The sequence below is a fragment of the Protomyctophum parallelum genome (genome assembly GCF_964188405.1).
Source record: "Protomyctophum parallelum genome assembly, chromosome: 5".
NCBI classification, from domain to species: Eukaryota; Metazoa; Chordata; class Actinopteri; order Myctophiformes; family Myctophidae; genus Protomyctophum; species Protomyctophum parallelum.
The window spans coordinates 21,442,514-21,454,157 of NC_139702.1; the positions used below are offsets into that span (position 1 = coordinate 21,442,514).

Below are 11,644 nucleotides of genomic sequence, written 5' to 3' on the forward strand. Positions count from 1 at the left end.
GGAGCATGGGGAGGCACTCAGGGGGACACTGGGGAGGCACTGGGGAGGCACTCAGGGAGGCACTGGGGAGGCACTCGGCTGGGCACTGGGGAGGCACTCAGGGGGACACTGGGGAGGCACTGGGAAGGCACTGAGGGGACACTGGGGAGGCACTGGGAAGGCACTGAGGGGACACTGGGGAGGCACTGGGAAGGCACTGAGGGGACACTGGGGAGACACTGGGAAGGCACTGGGGAGACACTGGGGAGACACTGGGGAGGCACTCAGGGGGACACTGGGGAGACACTCGGGAGGCACTCAGGGGGACACTGGGGGGACACTGGGGAGGCACTGGGGAGGCACTCAGGGGGACACTGGGGAGGCACTGGGGAAGCACTGAGGGGACACTGGGGAGGCACTGGGAAGGCACTGGGGAGGCACTGGGGAGAAACTGCAGCCACTGGGGAGACATTGGGGAGGCACTGGGGAGACACTGGGGAGGCACTCAGGGGACACTGGGGAGGTACTGGGGAGCCACTGGGCAGACACTGGGGAGGCACCATGGCGGACACTGGGGAGGCACTGGGCAGACACTGGGCAGACACTGCAGGGCAGACACTGGGGTGGCACTTGGGGAGGCACTGGGGAGGTACTGGACATTTCATATCACACACACACACCATGATTCACTAGCCCCTTCAAAAAAATAAAAAGAAGAAAAACCCACTTTGGGAACCACTGGTGTAGTCAACACGTTATGGCTCATACACACTGCCCGGTATTTGCTCCGATTATGCTGTCGGGGAGCATTTTTGGCGCTGGCCGACAAAACCGCTGATCTGACGTTAAGCGGTGCCCAAAAGGTAGATCAGGATCTACCAGTATAGATCACAAAGGCTTTGCAGGTAGACCACATGACATGGCCCTAAAAATATATATAATTTTAATATAAAAAACGATTTTTGCATCTGCCGCTTGAGATGACCTGAGATGACTTGATTGATTTTACATCAAAAAGGGCCTGTCAGCTCAAACACACAATGCAATACTTGTTGTTGCGTACAATCATCAGTAGCAAAGTCAAATACCAAAAATAAAAACCCTACCATTTCCATTTCCCCCCCTCTATTTCCCATTCCATGTGCGTTTGTCTTATAGTTGCTCTGGCCTCTGTACTACTGCCACCTACCGTCCATTTATTGTATTACACAGTGGGTGAAAGAAACACACCCCTTAAGACTAAACCCCACCCATCAGAGGTGTGGCGTCCAGAGGTACCTTTGACATGACATTTTGTGTGTGTGTGTGTGTGTGTGTGTGTGTGTGTGTGTGTGTGTGTGTGTGTGTGTGTGTTTCGATGTGCAGGGCGTTGCTGAAAATGAGCACCTGTGCTCAGCATGGCAAATTCGAACGGTGTAATTGTAATAGTTTGGCACAAACCAACTACTGTCAAAGAACAATGTTAAGAGATTCACTGAGTGAGCGATATTTTATCTACAGAGATTTAGAAGGAATAAGCAAAATCATGAGGCGAAAATTCCTCTCCTTCCTTGTTTTTTTCTCCTGCGGAGTCCGGACAGTGGACAGGACTGTCAGGGAGACTCGGAGATCAGAGCAGCACAGGCCGAGAGCTAGTAGCCAATTAAAAGACGGAGTAGTAGTTGCCAGGTTCGCGAATTGTAAGCGAGTCGTAGTGTGTGTTGAATGGCATTTGAATGGCATTTGGGGGCTTGTGAATGAATTTTCTCACATGTAATTTGTGCTCACTTGCATAGACCTGGCGAATTTAGCGTGGTGAAAGGGCAACAGTGTTCCGGGGGTGTGGGTGCTTGGGGCGATAATGTCTGTAGTAAACAAATGCATTGCCGGCGTGAGTGTGGAAGGGAGCCATCTTTGGTGGCATCTTTGGTGGCATTGTTTGGCGGGTGGTGTTCAGTGTTGGCGCTCGGCGCGATAGGAGGAGATAGCGTTGCAACACTGCGAAGGGTAAGTGTGTGACGTCACTGCCGTGTGAGTGTGTGTGAGTGTAGTGTGTAAGATGGTGTTGTGGGTGTTGCAATAGTGACGTAGCTGTTGTGGCGTTGGGTTTCTTGCCATGTGTTGGGTACAACTTCTCACTTGTATAAATAGATTATTATTATTATTATCCTTGAATCAACTCTGTAAAAGCATGTGATATTAAACTTTTCCCATTCTTTTCCACTTGTGTTTCATTGTCTCTTTGTATATTTTCATCCCAGTTAAGTCTTGATAATTGATTAAAGCTAGTCATGCACACAATAATAGGCTGCCATTTTGTTTTTGTTTCGTTTTTTACTTATTTTCGTTATATTAATTGCATTGTATTCAAATGTCCTTTTATGTGTTTCTTTTGCCCTTTGTGTCTTAATGTTTTGTGTAAATCACTTTGAAATGTCTTGTCGTTGAAATGTGCTATACAAATAAACTTGACTTGTCTTGCCTTGATTAAGTAATTGCTGAAAGCACGCAATAACAACATGCACACCTGCTATCTTCATATAGCGTTTCGTCTCGTCTGCGAAGCGACTCTGTACATGGAGGGTCTGCAGTGTATGAACGGAACGAATCAATTCTCTCTGGTGCAGCATCATCACACTGGAAAGACACACATGCCCATGCACGCACAAGCACGCACGCACACATGCACGCACGCACGCACGGACGCACGCACGCACATACACACACACACACACACACACACACACACACACACACACACACACACACACACACACACACACACACACACACACACACACACACACACACACACACACACACACACACACACACACACACACACCATGGCTTTAGCAAATGACAACAAGAAAGGAAGGTGTCAATCAGGTTCAGTTAAATAATATCATTATGTGTGGCGACATGAAATGTTGTCAAATGAAAGTGCCTTACAACAAAAACATAGGGTACCCAAAGAATCACACTTGTCAATATGTCCAATTGTCCATAGATGGGCATTCTAATATATGAGCATATACTGATGACATCGGGATCTCCATATATGGGCATAAAAGTGACATATGTCAGCAATGGGTACCCTGACAAATCCCCATATTGGTTGGATGGACATCTAGTTGTAGAAACGTACAGATGCAGGGTTGATTGCCGGCATGCGGCGCAGTCTGAGTCGAGGAGCAGTTGTACAGGGCGAGTCCTCACTGCTGGAGTTCTCCCAGCTGACTTCTCTCCCCTATATGCACACACACACACGCACATGCGCACACACACACACACACACACACACACACACACACACACACACACACACACACACACACACACACACACACACAGGTCCAGGGATAATGAAGAGTGAGGCATTATTGAGAAATGAACACTGACAGGTTATTCAGGTGGTCTTGGATTTCATCTCTGCCGGTAAAGAATCTGTTAAGATTATGTAAATGAGGCCCGTCCAGCACTATACAGTCTGTGTGTGTGTGTATGTGTGTGTGTGTGTGTGTGTGTGTGTGTGTGTCTGGGGGGATTACCTCGTCGGTGTCTCTGCGGTCCCTGCGGGTTCCCTGTTGAGATCGCAGGGTGAATATCCTCTCCTGGAGCTCTACCAGATGAGCCCTCAGCGTGTCCTTCTCAGCCAGGCTCCGGGCTATCTGGGCCTGGGCTTCATCTCTGGACACGTAAGCCTGGACGCAACAACACAGGAACACACGCTCAGGCCTATCACCATTCTTACAGAATCGCCTAATCATAATTATATGAGATAATCGCAATTCCTTTTTGCATAATCGTTGTTATGAATTTATCATAACCCAATGCATGAAGTGACTTCTCATAGTTACGTGACTATAGGAACATGTTCTCGTTGTGCAGGGACTGACATGTGCATCTGCTAAACCTTAACCTTTCTGACCTTTAAGTTTCCAACACCTACTGCTGATTAGAGGCTGAGTGTACAAACCACGTTGCCTAAACACGTACGATGTTTATCAATCTGTCTGCAAATATACATGCTTATTTATCTGCCTGTTAGGTGTCCTTGCGCTGTTGTGTTTCTCTGGTACTGCAGGGCACAGTGTACAGGAAGCATCCATAGGAAACATCTTACCACGAAGAGGCCCCAGAAGACATGGTCCCTCGGCTCACCCCCTCCTTCATCTCACACACAGCCAATGATCTCTAATAATCTAATCTTGGTGAACTTGTAACCTTATGTATCTGTACATGTTCATGCTCTCACAAATAGCCTCACGCGACTAACACGTAGCTCCACATGTTGAAAAATGTCCATACATTTTTCAAAAATAGGCATATAGCAGATCTACAAGCTTACATGTCACGAGCTTACAACATACCAGTAAGCTTGTAGATCAACTATTCCCGCTATGTATGTTCTTCTTTTTTTTGGGAAGAAAAAAATGATTCAATATGTCAGTGATTTCTTTGTATATTTAAGTTATTTGTCATATCTGCCCTGTGCAATTTGTGATTACGAAGCCTAAAAGGCAAACAGAAATACAGGACTTGTAGGACTTTGTTCACGTGCTGAAGTGGATGCACCTGTTTGAGGTACTTATGTATAATGATCATCAATAGAATATATATATATTGTTTTGTTTCTTTGTTGTATGTATTGTCCTATTATTTTCTTTTGTTTGTTTAAAAGTAAAAAAGAAACAATGAAATCATTAATTGCAATTATTTGTGTGACAATTAATCGTCAACTTGAATTTGTAATTGTGACAGCCCTACACACGCCGTCATTTACATCTCAACTGTGCTCCGATAAAAGACATGCTGTAATCTGCTGCCGACAGATGACTCAGGAGAAGGAGAGGTCGGGGAGAGGTTAATGAAATGTCACTTCCCACGCAGTTTCTTCCCATGTAAAACTCAAGTCACTTACTGACATGTCTACGTAATGGAAATAGGAGTCAAATAGGGCCCAGCTGGCCACAATGAGTATAGCAAATAAGTGAGAAAAAGATGAACGTAGCAAATCAGTCTTGATTCTAGGCTACCCCAGTAGCAAAGATTTGAGTTAAACATATTTGCTTCATTTGAAGATTTGCACAAATGTTAAAGATTTTTCAAAAATATCAGATCTACAAGCTCATAGCACGGAACGAAGGGACGTGTTATGAGCTTGTAGATCTGCTAATTTGAATAGCAGATCTACAAGCTCATGGTTAAAGTGGTTGATACAGATGCTTTCCGGTTTTAACAGGTTAATGGTTTAATGGTAACAGATCTAGCGATGACACTGTCATTAGTTCCTCACATGGTCTCTCTCTGCTTGCAACTCTCTCATCTGGGCCTGGATCACGGTACTCTTCTGCTTGTACATGGTACAGTCCAACGTCAGCTGCTCCACCTGGAGACTCACACGCTCCTTCTGCTCCAGGATCTAACAGAAAACCAAACAAAAAATGCCATTACAGCCTGATTTTTACTTCGTTTTATGCCATTGAAGCGCATCAAATACTGCATACTACTAGCAGATCTGCACGTACAACGTCACAACGTGACTTTGTAGATCGGCTATTTCAAGCAGGCGGCAACGGTGTAAGACTAGGTAAACCTTGTCATCCAACAGGGAAATTCGGGCGGGCATGATGGCACACAACCAGGATAAAAACACATGAAAAAGGATAAACAAACACAAAGAGCAGAACATCAGGGTATGTGCACACACCAACACATGAAGGCATGTGCACACACCAACACATGAAGGCGCAGATCAAAGCGACAAGCATTCGAGTATAGTCTCCTACTGTCCTGATAATTCCCCCTACGTTTTGTGAAAATCCGCTCAACCATTCTCTGACTATTAAAAAAAAAGAAAGTTACACCTTGACCTTGATTGTGACTTTGACATTTGAACTTTGGGATGCAACATATTATAATCTTTTCCGACTTTCATGGAAACTCCACCCAGTCATTCTCGAGTGATCTAGCGATTCTAGCTAACAAACAGGACTGATTGTGACACCATGCACTGTAGCGTGTGTTTAATTCATATTACTAACTGATGTGGAAATACACACACCTCCTCTTTCTCTCTGAGTAGCTGTTCGCTCTCGTCCCTATAACACTTCAGCTGCTCCGCGAGCTCCATCCGGCCATCCAATGCCTCAGCAAGGTCCTGGACCAGGATGTCCTCACGAGCCTGAGGACAAACAGAGACGAGGAGATATATTAATATTATTAGTGTTGATTTCGTTGACTAAAAACTATGACGAAAGATATTCGTCGACTACCTTATTTCACTGACGAAAACTAAATAGAAACTAAGCTATGATGACTAAAACTATGACTACATAGAGCACAAAAGTTTGACGTCAATATCGGTAGAGGGCGCAAATACACATGTATTGTACTGTGTATGTACATGTACTAAGTATGTTTTATTTGCATTGTAATCCCCATAGGGGGATTTTAGATCGCCTCATACTGTATAAGAACTGTCATCCAGGCAGTTTCACTCATTATATGGATATGAAGAATCAACTGACTGAGAGAAAACGCTAATGTTACTGCTACTGAATTAATAAAAAATTCGCAAGAAACAGTATCATATATGAGTGACTGACTGTCGCAAACGATACAGAGACACCTCCCTGACAATAACGCACAGACAGCTTGTTTATTTTTGGACCACAATGTTTATATGATTTTAAGATGAGCCCATGTTATTCTCCATAGAGAAATTACTTCCGTGAACCAGGGGAATCGAGGGGATGAGCGAGTGACATCAGGACTTCGGTGCTCTATATACTGACAATTTCATCAACAAATGTTTGGGAGGGACTACTGAAAATCAGCCATTTCAATGGCATCAAGCCCTGTCAAAAATGTATGTTAGTAGAAACATAGTAGATTTAGTCAACTAAATTCTCATGATATTTAGTCAACTAAAACTAGACAAAAAGTTAAACTTTTTCAGGTGACTAAAATATGACAAAAATTTGCTCTCAAATCAACACTTCACTAATTGTTGTATACTGTAATTATGTAAATGCAGTTATATATTGCTGTTTTGCTGCCTTTGCCCCCCCTGATAAATTGAATCACTTTGGAAGCCACTTATAGACAATCCCATATGGAATATCAAAAATACCTGTTCATCAACTGACTCCAGTTATAACTATTTGTGCGAGTTTTGGACAGAATCTGTAGGGGTTGAAGCAAAAACGGTGTTTGAAGAAAATGCAGGCAGAGAACTATTCATTGTTCCTGTTGAAAGAAGATATCCACTCATCGCGCCTTCACTGTCCCTGGCTTAAGTGGTGAGTCGTGAGTGCATACAGTTCTTTTGTTTGGTGTCAATAGGTATTGAATCTAGGCCAAAATGTTTGTGATGAACAGGGCCAAAATAATATGATCACCACCCCACCCCACCCCTCTCTCTCTCTCTCTCTCTCTCTCTCTCACCGGGGAGAATTTTTCAGCTTCCAGCAACTGGCGACGAAGTGCGCTGACTTCCTCCCGTAACTGTTGAGTCTCAGCAGGAGAGGCACATCTCAGTGAGCGTCGCTTCTGGAAGTTGCTTTCTGATTCGGCCTTTTGCAGCTCAGTTTGGAGCTGATACACCTGCCACCACATACAAAACAAACACTGCAGAGTTGTCATAGCTGATAGAAAAAAGGAAAACAGCTGTCTTGTCCATCTCAAAATGTCTCATATAGTATCTCAGTCACACAACCAAACATGCTATGTTGCATGACATAAACTTGTCACAGAAACAAAATGGCTATTGTCACGAATATCACCATCATTCCTGCAACAAAGCCCTGTATCACAAACAGAAGGCAACATCCTCGCTGCCTGATGTGATTAGCCACTATCCTTCCACTACAGGGTTTCTACTTTCTAGCGACGTAAGTGGGAATTAATGTGATGGAACTTCAACATTTGCTGCCTTCAGAATGGGAAAGACCTTGATGCCTTCCTTCTTTTCCTTCATATGCCACCTTCCACTTGGGACAAAGTCATAGTGAGCAACATCGTGAACTCTCACCTGCAGGCTGAGGTCACGGTTGCGGATGTTCACCGCCGACTTCTCCTCGATGGCCGCCGTGTAGCGCACGTACACGTCACACTTCTCGTCTTTCAGCTTGGTGACGTCGCGGTGTGCAGCGGCCAGGTGTTTCCTCATGCGCTCATAGTCGGACTGGAGGTCTCTGCACTCCTTCTCCTGCTCCACCAGCTGGCTGAGCTCAGACTCGAGTGAGGCAGAGCGGGCGCAGAGTTGACCGGCCTCATTCCGAGCCTCCTGGAGCTCCTTCTGCATCCCTGTTACTGCCCTAATCAGATACTCTGTCAGCTCAGAGTATTTTATTAGGCCTGGAAGCACAATGTCACAGTTAAGACGTTAGTAAAAATCATATCCAGCATAGACCAATTGCCAATAGAATTGGGGTATGGCCTTGATTTTAAGCCACCAACCGCTGAATTGAGAGGGCTCTGTGCTGGGTGTACGTCCTGTGACCTGGGTGTAGATGGTTGGGTAGTGGATCATCAGGCCCTCCAATAGGGCCACAGCGCCATTCCTTCCCTGGGTACCAAGGAGGTCCAGCATGTAGCCTGGGAAAGAGAAGTGCAAAGTTGAACAAAGGTACGTATTGTATATAGTCATAGCACGCCATAGTACATATGTATAGCATAGTAGTGAATATGTATAGTTTATTATGTATAGTGTATGTATAGTTTCATCATATAGATATTCCACTGTTACCTTCTTAGCTTACGCATGTTTCATGATAAATGCTTTTATGTGATGTATTCCCATGCTTTTGTTCTTGCTTAAATGTAAGTCGCTCTGGATTAAGAGCGTCTGCTAAATGCCTAAATTGTAAATTGTAAATTGTACATTGACTTACATAATGAATTCACTCATTCAGCAATCAGCAGTAAGAAAAGTGGACAAAGCATGAAGCACACTATCATCATCTTCAAGCTGACTGTAGTAATATTCTTTAGAAATAGAATAGAATAGAAAGAAATACTTTATTGGCTATTTTATAGAATCACAATAGTGTCACCATTCAAAACCGCTACCGTGGATTAGACACAAAGAAGCCGAAGCTTGTTTCAATTTCCGTGATACAGAAACAACAAGCAAAATACTGTTGCGGAGTAATGGCTGCGTAGAGGCTGCTGTGTTTTGAAATGCTTTTACACTACACTCACACACTACAGACTACACTCACACCTGCAGCGGTTGTGTCGCTGTACAGCATGTTGCCAAGTCACCGTATAGCTGTGACCTCAGTGGGCATTGCTGTCCATCCATTACAATTCAAATCAGAGGAGGATCTGCATCCTTGGCTTGACTTTCAAATACCATATTAACGTCTATAGCCCTAACTGTTGAAATATGCATGAGGCTTGACCCACATCCCAGTATCATATTATTATAACTGTACTTAATCTCTCTTAATCTGTGTAATCATAGATATGGGTTTCTTTTTTCTCACATATCTGTGTGCCCAGCATACAATTTATAGCCTACCACTTCTCCGATTCATATCCTGTCTTATCTACTTCTGCATCTGTCATGACTCCAGTCACATACCAATTGTGGTTCGTGAAAATATTATCTGTGTTTGGCTAATGACGTAGGAAACAAGATGAACATGGTAGTGTCAGTGTAACTCTGTGGTCATCTCTATAGAACTCACACTTGTTTACAGATGACTAATTCAACTGAAGTCACCACTTCTAATTTGTTTAGGATCACACAACAGATGATTCCGTATCACACTTAATCAGAGATTGTATAACACATTTTTGATACCTCCATAAAAGTCACTTTACATTGGGGGATGTTAAGATGCACTAAAACAAATTTAGACTCTCTAATCCAGACCTAGAATCTTAATCAATATCCACATTAGCTTTAGATGTCAGTGAACAAATATTTGGCATTTGACATGAAAATAAACCTTCATGTTGACAAAGATATATATATATTATATTTTATATAATCATTTAAAAAAAACGGAGGGCTTGTTTTCCATTGTCCTCCTGTAGAAAGAAGGTTGAAGAGGCACTGTTCGTTCCTCTTGTTGTTGATTATGTAATTTCCAAGCATGCTTCGCCCTAAATTACTTCCTCTTTATTACTATGGAAATCAAATTCCTGAGCAATCCATTCACTTTCGAACCTGTGGAAGTCTGCTTTCAGATATAGTAGTTTATGCTTGGATTATCTGGAAACTGTTAATAATGTGGAACAATTGTAATATTTGGGCACGACTGCAGGCTATTGCAATTGTTTGCCTAAAGCTTTTATTTTCTGTTTATAATGGTTTTCATGTAGGCCTATTCTATAAAGGTGGTGTACTGCAGTCATAGTTTATTTATGTAAAAACAAGAAAACAAATGCTAAAATAATAATAATAATAATAATAATAATAATAATAATAATAATAATAATAATAATAATAATAATAAACGTTTTGTTTAAGAAAAAACATAATATAATATTTCTACCGTTTTCAGGCAGTTTTCTTTTTATTACCAGCTGAGTCATTCCACGAAACCGGTACGATTTGACCTTTTATTTTTTGGAAAATTTGACCGAAAGGTTAAACTTTTTTGAATACCCCACAATATTAAGGACATCTTTAGCTATCAGAAAAACATAATTTCCCATCTCAGGCATTCAATTAATATTTGTATGCATTTTTATATAGAATAATATGGTACCGGGGTTGAAAATGACAATGGGGTTGTTGTGATTTTTTACTCAAGATGGACACTATACTCTACCTGTGGTAGAGTATAGTGTAGAGTAGTGGTAGAGTATGGCATGCATGAGGTTAAGAAATCAGATATATTGTTGAAATAACATACATAATTTTCAGAAGAAGACTTGTAGAAAGCCACTTCCTGTTGGTGATGTCACTAAAGGGCCAGTTAATTATTGTTATGGAGGGGAGAATGACTTGTGTGACAGGGTTGAGTGTGGGGGACAGAGCTATATATAATGCTATTTGAATGATTCGTCATCTATTTATTCAAAAACTAAACATGACCAGCAATAAAGCACAGATAGATTTATATGTGAATGGCATAATTTATGGATTTTTGTACATTTTTAATAGTGATATCTTAAAGTCCACTTTCATTGAAGGCCATTGGGGACATGAAACAATTGACAAATAGGGGGTGTCTGTCTACTGAAAGAAAACAAGATAATTTCTGATATGAAGATAAAATCCATGTAATTTTACACCATATTAAAGTGACATATATATATATATGTCATATATGTTGGTGACTCAATCGATAAAATAGCCTATACCTTAAAAGGTCAGAGAGGGACTGTCAGCTAAATCAGAACCTACAAATGAGGGAGGCTATTTCCTTACTGGTTCTCATGGTGCGGTTAGTGAGGTTATGGCTGGAGAGGATCTCGTCCTCGTCCACCTCGGTCAGCACCCTGGCTTGCCTCAGGTAGGGCATCAGCCTGCACGGCCGCACGCCCAGCGAGATCCGGTGGCGGTTGTCGTTGATCAGCTGCCATAAATCCTCCTCGCAGTAGTCGGACAACTCTTTCAGATCAGGACCACCTACCGGTAATCCTGGACCACACTCCCCTGACATTCTGTGTGTGTGTGTGTGTGTGTGTGTGTGTGTGTGTGAGTGTGTGTGTGTGTGTG

At 42.8% G+C, this 11,644-nt stretch overlaps 1 protein-coding gene across 1 annotated transcript in view; it reads right to left on the minus strand.

Annotated features, from left to right (window-relative positions):
• The window catches only part of card14 (caspase recruitment domain family, member 14), a 23,248-nt gene extending 11,604 nt beyond the window's left edge, over nucleotides 1–11,644 (minus strand). The window contains exons 1-9 of the mRNA XM_083764364.1: nucleotides 11,354–11,644; nucleotides 8,425–8,562; nucleotides 7,997–8,322; nucleotides 7,411–7,569; nucleotides 6,026–6,145; nucleotides 5,258–5,383; nucleotides 3,510–3,662; nucleotides 3,107–3,208; nucleotides 2,486–2,595 (exon numbers count right to left, since the gene is read on the minus strand). Of these exons, the coding sequence (XP_083620490.1) occupies nucleotides 2,486–2,595; nucleotides 3,107–3,208; nucleotides 3,510–3,662; nucleotides 5,258–5,383; nucleotides 6,026–6,145; nucleotides 7,411–7,569; nucleotides 7,997–8,322; nucleotides 8,425–8,562; nucleotides 11,354–11,588 (1,469 nt within the window). The 5' untranslated portion in view covers nucleotides 11,589–11,644. The remainder of the gene's footprint in view (nucleotides 1–2,485; nucleotides 2,596–3,106; nucleotides 3,209–3,509; nucleotides 3,663–5,257; nucleotides 5,384–6,025; nucleotides 6,146–7,410; nucleotides 7,570–7,996; nucleotides 8,323–8,424; nucleotides 8,563–11,353) is intronic.